At 39.3% G+C, this 14676-nt stretch overlaps 2 protein-coding genes across 6 annotated transcripts in view; one reads left to right on the top strand and one right to left on the bottom strand.

Annotated features, from left to right (window-relative positions):
- The window catches only part of arsg (arylsulfatase G), a 137599-nt gene that overhangs the window by 86812 nt on the left and 36111 nt on the right, over nucleotides 1-14676 (bottom strand). Inside the window, exon 1 of one of the 4 annotated variants that reach the window (XM_078401311.1) lies at nucleotides 1228-1344. The exons of the other annotated variants lie outside the window; for them this stretch is intronic. The gene's annotated coding sequence lies outside the window, so the exon portion shown is untranslated. Of the gene's footprint in view, nucleotides 1-1227; nucleotides 1345-14676 lie in introns of those variants that run through there. 4 annotated transcript variants of the gene reach the window in all.
- Nucleotides 641-14676, top strand: part of LOC144594584 (monocarboxylate transporter 7-like) — a 41001-nt gene continuing 26965 nt past the window's right edge. Inside the window, exons 1-3 of one of the 2 annotated variants that reach the window (XM_078401312.1) lie at nucleotides 641-936; nucleotides 1391-1470; nucleotides 7161-7411. In XM_078401312.1, coding sequence (XP_078257438.1) covers nucleotides 7177-7411 — 235 coding nt within the window. In that variant the 5' untranslated portion in view covers nucleotides 641-936; nucleotides 1391-1470; nucleotides 7161-7176. Of the gene's footprint in view, nucleotides 937-1390; nucleotides 1471-7160; nucleotides 7412-14676 lie in introns of those variants that run through there. The other variant, XM_078401314.1, reaches the window with a different exon arrangement.

The following is a 14676-nucleotide window of genomic DNA, read 5'->3' as shown; positions in this document are numbered from 1 at the left end:
TCGGGACACTTCTTCGGACTAAAATCCAATGTTGGCTTCTTTTGTTCCTACCAGTGTATTTAAAAGCATGAAGGGGTTGTAAACAAAAACCACTGCAGCTTTTAAAATACTGAAAACTGAAGTCTCGACCCGAAACGTCACCAATTCCTTCTCTCCGGAGATGCTACCGGACCCGCTGAGTTACTCCAGAATTTTGTGTCTATCTTCGGTTTAAACCAGTATCTGCAGTTCCTTCCTACAAACTCTCTCGGATATACCGACTATATTAAACATGGTCTGAAGAAGAGTCCCGACCCGAAACGTCACCTATTCATATATTCTCTAAGGATGCTGCCTAGCTATATTAAATAGTGAGTGGGCAGGGGCAGACAATAAAGATGTTTAATTTCTCCCCCATTGCAATCTACTCCAATTTACCTCCTGTGGAACTTCCTGTTAACGTCAGAACAATGTATAACCATCGGGTTTTCTCTCGATTTGTGACTGGAATAGACCTGTTTAAACCGGCGGCGGCACCACGTGTGCACGATAGGGTGACAGTTGGGAGCGCGCTCCTCTCTTGCACCCGCGCTGCGCTCGCACCGAGGGCCTGGGGGGGGGGGGGGGGGGGGAGAGCGTGCACGCAGAGCGCATACACGCGGAAACCGGCTGGAGCGGTCTATATCAGCCGAGTCATCGGAAGGGGAAGCCGGTCGAATAAGTGTTTGGGGGAAGAGAGAGAAGAGAATCTGGTGCTGCACAGAGTTGCGGCAAAGACGCGACCCGGGGCCGAGGAGGAAGCGACCTTGCAACCCGGCGCATCAGCAGCTGTTCAACGCTTTCCCCAGAGCAGCAGCAGCTTTAAAATAGTTAACCTGCCGCTGACGATCGGGTGTAACGCATGCTTCTGTACAAACACCAGCACAATCTCTACACATTTCCCGGGGTACGATAAAGGTAAGTCTTTTATTTTTTAATTTGCCGCAGTCTAATTCCTAAGTTTGACAAGTGACATATTACTTAGTCACTTTCATTGTTCTATCTGGGACATATGACAACACCACACTTGAATATATAATTGGAGCATCCTATACCTTCAGTGGAAGTCTCGGAAAACCCGATTAATATGTGGCGAGGGTCTGACGTACAATATTTATACATGTACATATTTTAAACAAAAAACTTAAAGGCTGTGCTGACCAATTAAACTTCTTGATGGTGCGTTTGTTGCCGTGTTTGGGATCTTACCCGTTGTGTCCCACAAGGGTGAGCTGGTGTCATCTTTAGGGGAGAACGTTTCTCCATCTTGTTTTCTTCAAATGTAAACGTAAACAGCAAGTTTTAAAAATTTTAAATGCATTGGTTGATGTTTGTTTGGAGGCTTAGTTTTTTGTTTTGTTTTTCGTCGTAGCTCCCCTCGCACAAAAAAAAATTGCGACGCGCTGCTGCTGGATCCCGAACACATTTAAGCGGAGCTGGGGGACTCGGCTGGTGAGTATCAGAATCAGAATTACCTTTGTCATCCAAAAAAAACAAGTCTTTTGGACGAGATTTGTACGTTTGAGGGCTCGGGCATAAGTTAAATTCCGACTGATATCAAATCATTTGGACCTCGTGGATATTCAATATTTACTTAGCACGTTTACAAAATTCGAAAGTATGTGTCTCGGTCTTAAAGTGCAGTATTTCAGAGCACCGAATTGCATTTGGAACCGGTTCCCTTTTTAAGGTGCTATTCATACTCTTTACTGTAAGACCACGTGTCTGAGCAATTTAACTCAATATTGTTAGTCTGAAGAAGGGTCTCGACCCGAAATGTCACCCAATCCTTCTCTCCAGAGATGCCGCCTGACACGGTGAGTTACTCCAGCATTTTGTGTCTACCTTTGCGGTGGCGATCTCGGGACTTCCTTGAGCCGAATGAGCAATTTGATAATTATGAGCAATTATAGTTCTCGTGTTTTAAATTACAAGCCTATTGGAAAATCCTCCTGTCTTCTTTACGCTGTTTGTTACTGTAAATATCTCGCGAAAGGAAAATGAATGTCTGCAAATACGCGATGGGGTTTGTGTTAAGTTGGTGCAGTGGAGACTGCAGCCGGTGTCTGTGCAGGGGAAAGGAACGCTTTGACAGAAAGGTGTTCGGTGCTCCTCCAGCTGTTGAAACGCACTCGGTGCAGTCTTTTAAACGTACAAATTGGCCAGCAGATGGTGCAAAACTCATCCTAACTGTCTCCGTATCACAAAATGCTGGAGTAACTCAGCAGGTCACGCAGCATCTAGGAGAGAAGGAATGGGTGACGTTTCGGTCAACTCCGTGCTCAACTTCATTTAGCAATTGATTCTTGGTTACTGGGATGATGAGTTTGGAAAAGTATTGTGTAAACTGCCAAGAATTCAGTGGGCGCCGTAGGATGGCTGCCTCGCCAACGGTGTGTCTCGTCTTTTTCCTTTGTGTTTTTAGTTTGTTGGAAAATATATGTTTTAGTTTATCTTTAGTTTTGTATTATGTGGTGGGGGTGGGGTGGGGGGGGGGAGAAACTTTTTTTATGTCTTTCCTCGACGGAGATGTGCCTTTTTTCTGTGTCGTATCTCTGTCTGCACTGCGGCCTAACATTGTGGAGCTGGCGGCCCCCTGCTGGGACCTTGGGAGTTCCAGCCGCGGGAGCCTGCGGACTTTAACAATTGTGGAGCTTGCGGTTCCTGGTGAGCGACTGACTTCGGGAGCTCCAACCGCAGGAGCTTCGACTGCCCCGATCACGGGAGCTTCGATCACTCCGATGTGGGAGCTTTGATCGCCGGCTGCGGGAGCCTCGATCGCCCTGACTGCGGATGGTTCAACTCCCTCGACCGCAGGAGAAAAGGAGGAAAGAAGATAAATCTTTATTGCCTTCCATCACAGGGGGAATGTGGAGGAGCCGCTGTGGTGGATGTTCATGTCAAATCTGAATGTAGTTTTGTGTCTTGTTGCTTTTTTGGTATGACTGTATGGCAAACCAAATTCCTCGCATGTTGCAAAACATGGCTAATAAATTACAAATAATTACGATTATGATTATTATGATGATTATGGGCTTGAATGATTTACAAAATAGATAACCAGTGTGTTTTTTAGTTTCCTTTGAATTTGCTAACAAATTACCAGCCAACCTTTTGGATATTTGTTCTCCTCCCCTTGATTACCAAGATTTTAAATTTGGCATCCACTGATTAACATTATTTTCTATATGTAGCGTATCAAATAGCAAGATGTTTGGTTATCAGCTCTACATTGAATTAGTTAGTGCAGCTGAAATAAAAGGGCTATGGTTGAAAATAGGAAGTGATGTAGATAAGGTAGTTCCTTAATTTCAGCTTTTTTACGACTAGAAGGAGACCATTTAGCCACTCAAGTCTGTACCAGCTCTCCAGAGCAGTTAAATAAGTTACCTACACCTCTTTGGATTGCAGAAGGAAGCTGCTTTAGCTGGGGAAGCCCCAGTGATCGCAGGGAGAACATCCAAATTCCACACTGACAGCAGTCTAGGTCAGGAGTGAAACCAGGGTTGCTGAAGCTGTATGACAACAACACTAACTACTGCATCACTGCACCATCCACAGTGGGTAAAGGTTTGAATTTGGGAAAGGACTTGCATCTGATCTATAGCAGTCTTTGAATGTATTAAATATGGTGGGAATGACTGAATGAAGTAACGTTTTTATGATTTCCACATTATTTACTGCAATGCATTACATTACTACTAAGCAACACTGGATGTGCACTAGTATTTGCAGATATGAAGATTCTACCTCACGATAAATGACAGAGGCCATTTTGTAAAAAATCTAGTACACAGACAGTTCTATGAATTGGTTCCCATTCTGACCCTACATAAACTTAGAACTGAGATAGTTTGTTCAAGCCTGGAGGACTGTTTTTTGTACTTTTCATTACACCAGTGAATATGCTTGCACTGTCTACCCTAGGGAATTTCTCCAAACTTAATGGTAACTTCACTAAGTAGGTGGATGTTCTGTCCAACTACATTCTCAGTCTATGATTTATAGATTGCCATCATGTCAACACAATTTTTAATGATTTCAAAATTATGTGTATTATAACTGCAAAAAATACATAAGAATGTAAGAGAAAGGAACAAGAGCAGCTATTAGATTTTTTGAGCCTGCTCCTTTCATCAAAGTTGTGGCCGATCAACTTCAGCGACAATTATCAGCTCTATTTCTATATTCTTTGACTCACATAATAGCCAAAGTTCTGTGAGGTGCTGCATTTTGGTAGGACAAATCAAAATAGGACGTACAGGGTAAATGGTAGGGAATTGAGGAATGCAGTGGAACAGAGGGATCTGGGAATAACTGTGCATTGTTCCCTGAAGGTGGAATCTCATGTGGATAGGGTGGTGAAGAAGGCATTTGGTATGCTTGCCTTTATAAATCAGAGCATCGAGTATAGAAGTTGGGATGTAATGTTAAAATTGTACAGGGCATTGGTGAGGCCGAATCTGGAGTATGGTGTGCAGTTCTGGTCGCCAAATTATAGGAAAGATGTCGACAAAATGGAGAGGGTACAGAGGAGATTTACTAGAATGTTGCCTGGGTTTCAGCACTTAAGCTACAGAGAGAGGTTGAACAGGTTGGGTCTTTATTCTTTGGAGCGTAGAAGGTTGAGGGGGGACTTGATAGAGGTTTTTAACATTAGGAGAGGGACGGACAGAGTTGACGTGGGTAGGCTTTTCCCTTTGAGAGTGGGGAAGATTCCAACAAGGGGACATAGCTTCAGAATTGAGGGACAAAAGTTTAGGGGTAACATGAGGGGTAACTTCTTTACTCAGAGGGTGGTGGCTGTATGGAATGGGCTTCCGGTGGAAGTGGTGGAGGCTGGCTCGATTTTATTATTTAAGAGTAAATTGGATAGGTATATGGATAAGAGGGGATTAGAGGGTTATGGTCTGAGTGCAGGTAGATGAGACTAGGTCAGGGAGAGTGGTCGGCGTGGACTGGAAGGGCCGAACGGGCCTGTTTCCGTGCTGTAGTTGTTATATGTTATATGTTATAAATCTGTTTTGAATGTAATCACTTATTGAAACTTCACGGTTCTCCAAGGTGGGGAATTCCGTAGATCCCCTATCCTTCACATGAAGACATTTTACCCAATGCAGTTCTATATGATTAGCAATTCATTCTGAGACTTTGACCCCTCATTTAAGATGCCTGAGCCAGGGACAGTATCTTCCTGCATCCAACCTAACGAGCCGTGTAAAGTTTTATTTAAAGTTTCAATGAAATCTCCTCTCATTCTGCTAAACTCTTCGCTCAATCTCTCCTCATAAGGCAAACCTAACATCCCTAGAACCAGACTTAACAGCACTCCCTCCAAAGTAATATATTGTTATTTGTGTACGGTGGGGAAAACTGTATACATTACTCCATGTGCGGTCTCAACAAAGCTTTATATAACTGGAATAAAACATCTGTATTGAAATCTCTTGTAATAAAATCAACATATCGTGTATTTGCATTCCTAAATGCTTGCTGTCCTTGTTTTTTGATGGCTTGTAACATGGACACCTAGATCCATTTGAATTTGGATACAAGCAACTGCAGATGCTGGTTTAAAAAAAAGACAAAGTACTGAAGTAACTCTGGCAGCATCTCTGGAAGCATGGATAAGTTATGTTTTGGGTCAGGAGCCTTCTTCAAACTGCCGCTTGAATCTGAAGAAGGATCCCGGAAAGTCGCCTCTCCATGCTCTCTAGAGTTGCTGTCTGACCTGCTGAGTTACTCCAGCACTTTGTGTCTTTTTACTTGAACATCGATTTATAAGCAACTCACCATTTATAAGCAACTATGCTTCTCTGTTTTATCCACCAACATTTCAAACGTGGAATACATTTTAATTTGCAATGCTTCTGATTTGCTAGACAGACATCCTTGAAGTCAAAATGGATTACAATTTAAGAGTAAAAAAAATTACTACAGGCTTCAAAATCTAAAGGACCATGATGTCAAGAATTCCTGTGGAAAGTACACACAAAAAAAGAATCTGACTGCTTAAAAAAGCTGTCAGTTTTAAAAGAATTGAATGACTATAAAAATGACTACTTTACATTAAGAGGCAACAATAAAGGTCCCCCTTCAGCATCTTTATCTTCACTTTATTTTCCCAAAGGGAAATTCAGCACCTTCTTTAATTTCTTGCAAACTTAAACATTGTTGTACGATCTGAAACTTTGTGGTCATTAACCTGACGATAGACACAAAATGCTGAGGACAGGCATTATCTCTGGTGAGAAGGAATGGGTGACGTTAAAACTGAGTTGGCCTTATTGGGAACTGATTTTCAAAAGTTTGTAAAGGGCTGACAACACAGGTACCAATTGAGTGGTTCTGCTGAAAACAGCATAAAACCAAATACAGAAGACCTCAGTGGGGCAGGCAGCTCCTGTGGGGGTAAATTGGATTTGGGGCATGATTCAAAGGGCTGGTCAGTAGATGCAGTGTAATTAAGAAAGCTAATTGGTTGGTATTGTTTATTATGAAGGGAACTGAATAAAAATAGGGAGGTATTGCTTCAGTTATAGGAAATTGGTGCTACCACATTTAGTGTAGTGTGCACAGTATGGGTGGACTTATTTAAGGATGGGTAATTTCAAAGAACGTATTTACTGCTCTAATATCTAGGATGGGCAGGTAGTCTTATGAGGAAAAATTTGGAGCTGCTAAGTTTGTATTTAGCAGAGTACAGAAGAATCAAAGGAGACTTAATTAAAACATGTAAGATTCTGAGGGATCTTGACAGGTTTTTTTTGTGTGAAGAATCTAGAACTAGGGATTGCCCATTGAAGGCAAAGATGATGCAAACATTTTTCTGGAGATTGAGAGCCAATGGGATTCTCCTCAAAAGGCAATGGAAGCAGTCTTTAAACATTTTTAAGGCAGCGATAGATACTTGTCACACCAGGAGATGGAAGGTTACAGGGGTAGGTGAGAATGTGAATTTGAGATTATAACTAGGTCATCCATGATGTTATTAGATGACAATAGGCTTGAGGGGCTTGCACCAGCCCTTAATTTGTACGATCGTGTGATGTTAGCACTGTCATGTGTATTTAATACTAAATGTGAAATTTATAGATCATAGCATTTTAAAACTGAAATCAATTATTTATTTCTAAATGCAGAGAACAAATCGTGGAAATGACGGTGTTCGCGGGAAAGACAGGAGGATGGACTAGAAATGTTTACACAAAGACTCCAGATGGAGGTTGGGGCTGGATCACAGCCGTTTCCTTCTTTTTCATTGAAGCCCTCACATATGGCATAATTAAATCATTCGGTGTTTTTTTTTACGACTTAATGACATACTTCGAGGAGTCCAACAGCAGAGTATCCTGGATAGTATCTATCTCTCTGTTTGTAATGATGTTTACAGGTAAGGAAGGTTTTCACTATCTGTGGATCAGTTTTTGGAGATGTATGTTTTTCTGATTTTAATTAGAACTCATTAAATGTTGGCTAAGAATCTAGCAGTAGCCAACAAGTGTCCACTTTCACCACCAACGATCTATGTAATTGAGCTTGACATATACAACAGAAATAGTACAGAAAAATTAAAAAGCTGCAAACCCACACTTGATATCATTTGTTAGAATTTAAGTTTTTGAAAGTGTAGTTCTGGTAAAGGTTCCAGGAATACTAAAGTGTTTTCTATTTCTTTTCCAAAGTCACTATCTTTTGAAGTTTATATTGGAGTTTTGTGTGACCACTACTAGTCATCTTCATGACACTAGCCTGAAACATTTATGGAACATTCTTCTTCCAGCCATAGTTGGCGAGGCTGGATGAGGAATAAATGTGCACTGAATAGAACAAAAAGCAAACGTAGTAAGGAATTATGTATATAAATATTGAATAAATGAAGGTCTAAGATGATTTTGTCCAGATCATTGACATTCAATGCAGAGTATTCCAAATAATTCAACATAATTTCATGTACAGTGGTGAATGGATTAATCAAGTTATTTAAATCATTCAGCATATTAAAAAATGTCATTTTAATTGAGCAACAAATCCAAATAATACAACAATTTAATGTAATTGACTTTAAATTAAGAGTGGGTATATCCTAATTTGATTAGTATCGATGTATATATATTGATCAACAAACCAGACTTATCAATGAGCTTTGTGCTTTATGGAATATCAAATTAATTTAAAAATTACTTCATATTTAGCATCTTCACAACCAGTAGGTAAAGATGCATGTGTGAGTTTTGTCACTAGAAAAAAATGACACTTGTAATATCCCTAAAAATATCTAATTAATATGAACATTGAATTCCTGTAGTGTATTTATTTGTTTCTATGCTTCCACATTTATGTATTTTTTTTTGTTTTTAAATTTGTCCCAGCAATGATTGTGTTCAAATAGTTGGCTACATCCATCTTATTTTCTTATATACATTTATTTTGTATTATTTTTGTTTTCAAATGAATTGATTTTTTTTGTCCTTTTTTATCCCACATTTCTCATTAATTAATTGTATTGACGACAATCTCTTTCTCGCATTGTTTTCAATTAAATGGAGATATTGAACATTTTGATAGGACAGGTAAACACTAAAACACAATTCAAGTACAGCATCTCAGCCATATCAAGAATGTATGCTCCAATAATATACCTCTAAATGATGTTGCATGGTCCTTGACAGAGATGTTAAGAGAAAATGAACATCAAGTCAGCCTCACAGGAAGGAAGTGGGGAAAGTGAATGACTCGGCAAGAATGCAGAAAAAAGTGGCGGTAGACAAGTTGGACTTTTGCGGGAAAGGACATGCAGCAAGGACTTGGATGAACTGTAGATTAGAAAGTGGAGGATGGTCAAGAGAGCATTGGGATAAATTGAGTCAGGAAGTAACAGTGAGATGGTGTGGTGTTTTACTGAGAGATAGGCCAAAACAGCGAGACTGGTGAATACATGACAGTGGCTAGTGGCAATGTGTGGGAGAAAAGATATGGAACTAAAGGCTAGTTAAGTCTTGATCGGATGCCAAGATAGTGAATGATCTGTTTCACAAGACATGAGCAGAATAGCCCATTCAGCCCATTGAATCTTTTCCGCAACCAAGGCAAGGTGGATTTAGGTTAGTTTATTATTGTATCATGTATCGAAGTATAGAGAAAAACTTTTTGTTGTGTGCTTTCCAGTCAAAGAAGACTATTTATGATTACAATCAAGCCAGAAGTAATGTTAGAATGATCTTTAAATTGGCTAAATGGTTTGATTAAATAACATAAAAGGATAATCACATTATTTGCCATATACTATAAATCTTTGGACAGTCCAAGGAAGATATAAAATGGGATGTGCATATAAACCAGGTTTATAACAAGACAGTCAAAAGGACATTCTGGTTTCAGATTAGGGGAATGAAGCTGGATAGATGGGAAGAGTATGACTGGAAGAGCATTTTTCAATAGTGAAAAATGAATTTTGCATTGTTATGGAAGAAGACAAGGGTAGCCTCTAAATTTTGGTAAGCCTAATTTCACTAGGCTGTGAAGTGATTTAGCAGCAATGGACTGGAAACAGATACTTGATGGTAAATCAATCGGAGCAACAGGAGATATTTAAGGAGGAGATTCAGGAGTTCAGGGAAAGACATTCTTTAAAAATAAAATCTTGTGCCTGTGAGTCATTTAACAGAAAGTGATCAAGAGCAGGGAGGCCGATGATTATAATTACAGCCAGTGATAATTCATCTGAAAATAGTGCAACTTTTGTAAATAAAAAGCTGCTGTCCATTTTGCTACTCAAATGCAATTTGGCTGGAGAACCAATAGGACAATGGAAAGTTATTAATTTCATGGGCCTAAGATATAATGACTTTCATTGCTCAATACAAATTTCCGTGGCACTTTTGGCATTATTGTAAACCCATTCCTTGCTTGCATTTATGCTATCAAACTGGAAATGGCAAATATAATGGTGTTCTTACATGTAAGTGCCACCCTCTTACATGTAACCGAATTGGTAAAATTCTTTATGGAAGTGTTTGTTTGCATTCCCCAGCAGTGTTCTTGCACTTAACTAGTGAATTCATGGACACCATTGAGAAGAGATTTTTTTTCTTTCATTTGATGTGATTGAATGACGTTAGGTTAAAAAAAATTGGAAAATGAGTAACAACTGGTGTGTCCTCCAATACTGATTTAGAGAAACTGTCAATAATTTGCCCACAATGTTGTCTAACCATAACCTTTGTGGCAATTCTACACTCGCTTCAATTGCAAAATTCAAATTATTTAACTCCATGGCATCTTTGATTAAATCATTAGAAGAACTTTGTCCAGTTCTGTCTGGCATTTTAACATATGAAGGCATTAGAGTGGATGCAAAGAAAATTATGCCAAAAATACATCGGGAAAAGATGAATTGTCTATGCCTCTGGAAAGGGAAAGGTCGAGGGATGTTACAGTGGAGGCCTTGAAAACTGTTAGAATCCTTTATCAGTCGGCAGAGACGTTGTTTCCATTTGTGGGAAAGACGTAACCAGAGGGGTTATCAGCAAGAAATCAAATACAAAAGAAAATAGTTTTATCCGGAAATTATTCAGGATCTGAAATCTCATGTTACAGAATAGATTAAGTTGTGTGTATGTATTCAGTGGAAAGCTAGGTGAGGGAATTAATTGATGGTTATGTTGATAGATGGTCTATTTCTGTGCTATATACAGTGCCCTCCATAATGCTTGGGACAAAGACCCATCATTTATTTATTTGCCTCTGTACTCCACAATTTGAGATTTGCAATAGAAAGAAATCACCTGATTAAAGTGCACATTGTCAGATTTTAATAAAGGCCATTTTTATACATTTTGGTTTCACCATGTAGAAATTACAGCAGTGTTTATACATAGACACCTTCCCTTCCCCCTTCCCATTTCAGGGCACCATAATGTTTGGGACACAGCAATGTCATGTAAATGAAAGCAGTCATGTTTAGTATTTTGTTGCATTTCCTTTGCATGCAATAACTGCTTGAAGTCTGCGATTCATGGACATCACCAGTTGCTGGGTGTCTTCTCTGGTGATGCTCTGCCAGGCCTGTATTGCAGCCATCTTTAGCTTATGCTTGTTTTGGGGGCTAGTTTTCAGCATATAAAAGTCATGCTCAATTGGGTTCAGATCGGGTGATTGACTTGGCCACTCAAGAAGTGACCATTTTTTAGCTTTGAAAAACTCCTTTGTTGCTTTAGCAGTATGTTTGGGATCATTGTCTTGATGTAGAATGAACCGCTGGCCAGAATTTTGAGGCATTTGTTTGAACTTGAGCAGATAGGATGTGTCTATACACTTCAGAATTCATTATGCTACTACCATCAGCAGTTGTATCATCAATGAAGATAAGTGAGCCAGTACCTTCAGCAGCCATACATGCCCAGGCCATAACACCCCCACCACCGTGTTTCACAGATGAGGTGGTATGCTTTGGATCTTGGACAGTTCCTTCATACTTTGCTTTTGCCATCACTCTGATATATGTGAATCTTTGTCTCATCCGTCTACAAGACCTTTTTCCAGAACTGTGGTTGCTCTTTTAAGTACTTCTTGGCAAACTGTAACCTGGCCATCCTATTTTCTGGTCTAACCAGTGGTTTGCATCTTGCAGTGTAGCCTCCGTATTTCTGTTCATGAAGTGGTCATTGACAAATCCACACCTGACTCCTGAAGAGTGTTTCTGATCTGTCGGACAGGTGTTTTCTTTATTATAGAGAGAATTCCTGTCATCAGCTGTGGAGGTCTTCCTTGGCCTGCCAGTTCCTTTGCGATTAGAAGCTCACCAGTGCTATCTTCTTAATGATGTTCCATCCAGTTGATTTTGGTAAGCCTAAGGTTTGGCTGATGTCTCTAACAGTTTTATTCTTGTTAATCAGTCTCACAATGGCTTTTTTGACTTTCATTGGCACAACTTCAGTCCTCATGTTCATAAACTGCAATAAAAGTTTCCAAAGGTGATGGAAAGACTGGAGGAAAGACCAGGTGCTGAGAGCTCTCTTATACCTGCATTAAAGAGGCATTAAAACACACCTGAGCAATTACAAACATCTGTGAAGCCATGTGTCCCAAACATTATGGTGCTCTGAAATGGGGGGATTATGTATAAACACAGCTGTAAATTTCTACATGGTGAAACCAAAATGCATAAAAACACCATTTAATAAAATCTGACAATGTGCACTTTAACCGCATGTGATTTTTTTCTATTACAAATCTCAAATTGTGGAGTACAGAGGCAAATAAATAAATGATGGGTCTTTGTCCAAAACATTATGGAGGGCACTGTTTTCTCTGTAGATATTACCAGGAACTTACAGCTGAATCTGAATTTTCCACCACTACATTTTTTTTTAAAAAGCACCAAAGTTTTGAAGTGCTTTTTTTTCTGCTTGCAATCTGCTTGCAGATATTGTTATTTTTTGAACATTTCATCTTGTATATAAAAGTTTGCAGTAAGTTGCTTTTTCGTATACCAGAGCTGAAACAGATGATCTGAAGATTTTGCATTTCCCATAAATTTGCTTTTTTGAACAATCACCAGGTTTACACTAGTGAGATTAATTACTGTTAATAGATTTTTTTCTTGTAGATCCATTTAAGAAAATAAAATATTTATTGACATATACTTTATTCAATTCTGGACACTGATACAAGGTATATTAAGAAGAGAGCAAGAAGTGTGGATTCATTAATAAATTTCCAATTAGATATTTGAAAGACATAGAAAATGAGAAAAAAATGTTTTGATATAACGTTTTTATACAACGAGATTTGGGTGTCCTAGTTCATCAGTCACTGAAAGGAAGCATGCAGGTACAACAGGCAGTGAAAAAAGCCAATGGAATGTTGGCCTTCATGACAAGAGGAGTTGAGTATAGGAGCAAAGAGGTCCTTCTGCAGTTGTATAAGGTCCTAGTGAGACTGCACCTGGAGTACTGTGTGCAGTTTTAGTCTCCAAATTTGAGGAAGGATATTCTTGCTATTGAGGGTGTGCAGCGTAGGTTTACTAGATTAATTCCCGGAATGGCGGGACTGTCATATGTTGAAAGACTGGAGCGACTAGGCTTGTATACACTGGAATTTAGAAGGATGAGAGGGGATCTTATCGAAACATATAAGATTATTAAGGGGTTGGACACGTTAGAGGCAGGAAACATGTTCCCAATGTTGGGGGAGTCCGGAACCAGGTGCCACAGTTTAAGGGTAGGCCATTTAGAATGGAAATGTGGAAAAACTTTTTCAGTCAGAGGGTTGTAAATCTGTGGAATTCACTGCCTCAGAAGGCAGTGGAGGCCAATTCTCTGAATGCATTCAAGAGAGAGCTGGATAGAGCTCTTAAGGATAGCGGAGTCAGGGGTATGGGGAGAAGGCAGGAACGGGGTACTGATTGAGAATGATCAGCCATGATCACATTGAATTGTGGTGCTGGCTCGAGGGGCCGAATGGCCTACTCCTGTACCTATTGTCTATTGATATGATATTATCAGGCAACAGCACTATTTCTTGTGCTGTTGTGTTGCTAACCTTGACTAAGCTAGCTTTGGAGAATTATAAAACAGAAGCCATACACTTCTTAAATATAATTAAGAAAAACAATGATAATTGTCCTGAAGACAAAAATCCATACATAGGCTGCAACAGAGGAAAATGTTATTTGTCAGCTAGTCATTTTTACATAACCTTGAGTTTATACTACTGGGGATGCAGGATTTCATTTCCTCGCGTAATTACAAAATGTATTCAAAACACAGCTAGAAAGTTGCTTTGCTAGCCAAGGTCAGTGCTCCGCTAACTTTACCGACCAAGACATTTAAACAAATCATTCAGCACAAATAAGTGATTGGCGAGTTTCACTGTCTCCAAACTATTTTCTTGCATTTGCTCTGTACAGTCTGCTGTGGTTTCTCTTTACTCCATCATTTCCTTAGCTGCAATAAGTCTATATAGCTTTTTCTGACAAATTCATTAAAAATATGTAACAAGTTAAAACCAATCCTATTGACCTGATGGCCGGTTTCTTTTAAAAGAAGTGAAAATATCTCTCAAAATCGGGTAACTGTAACTTTCGTCAGTACATGCCTGTTATATCAAATTCAGGAGCCCAACAGAGAAATTGTTGAATGCAACAAAAAAATCTAATCTTGCAATTCAGATATTACTTTTCATAACACTGAATTTGAAGACAGATAATGGGAATTGACAGATAATGATGTAAATTTCAACTTTTACATGCAGTTTTATTATGACAAGCTACCTACAGAGCTAGTTCACCTACCAGTTTGTTTTTTCTGCATTAAAACTTGTGCATTCTTTAACGTTTTCAAAACTCTGCTATTTTGTTGATTCTTGTCAGTTCATTCATAAACATTTCCCAGGCTGTAAAGTTCAGGTACCAATACCAAACACTATGTTCCTGTTCACTCTTAACGCATAATTTACCATCTCCACAAGCAAGACGTACAATTCTCATGCTAATTCAGGTTTATGTATAATGCAATGCATTATCAAGAATAAGTTGAAGTAAAACGTAGTTACTTAGTTCCGAGTTAAACCGGATAAGAGCTTTCAGATTTCAATATATATTGTTGATTCCATATGAAAACATTGTGGTGAAATGCAGCTTGAAGTTTAGCTTGG

Source organism: Rhinoraja longicauda, chromosome 6 (genome assembly GCF_053455715.1).
Source record: "Rhinoraja longicauda isolate Sanriku21f chromosome 6, sRhiLon1.1, whole genome shotgun sequence".
Lineage (NCBI taxonomy): Eukaryota > Metazoa > Chordata > Chondrichthyes > Rajiformes > Arhynchobatidae > Rhinoraja > Rhinoraja longicauda.
This window is presented reverse-complemented; position numbering and strand designations above follow the sequence as displayed.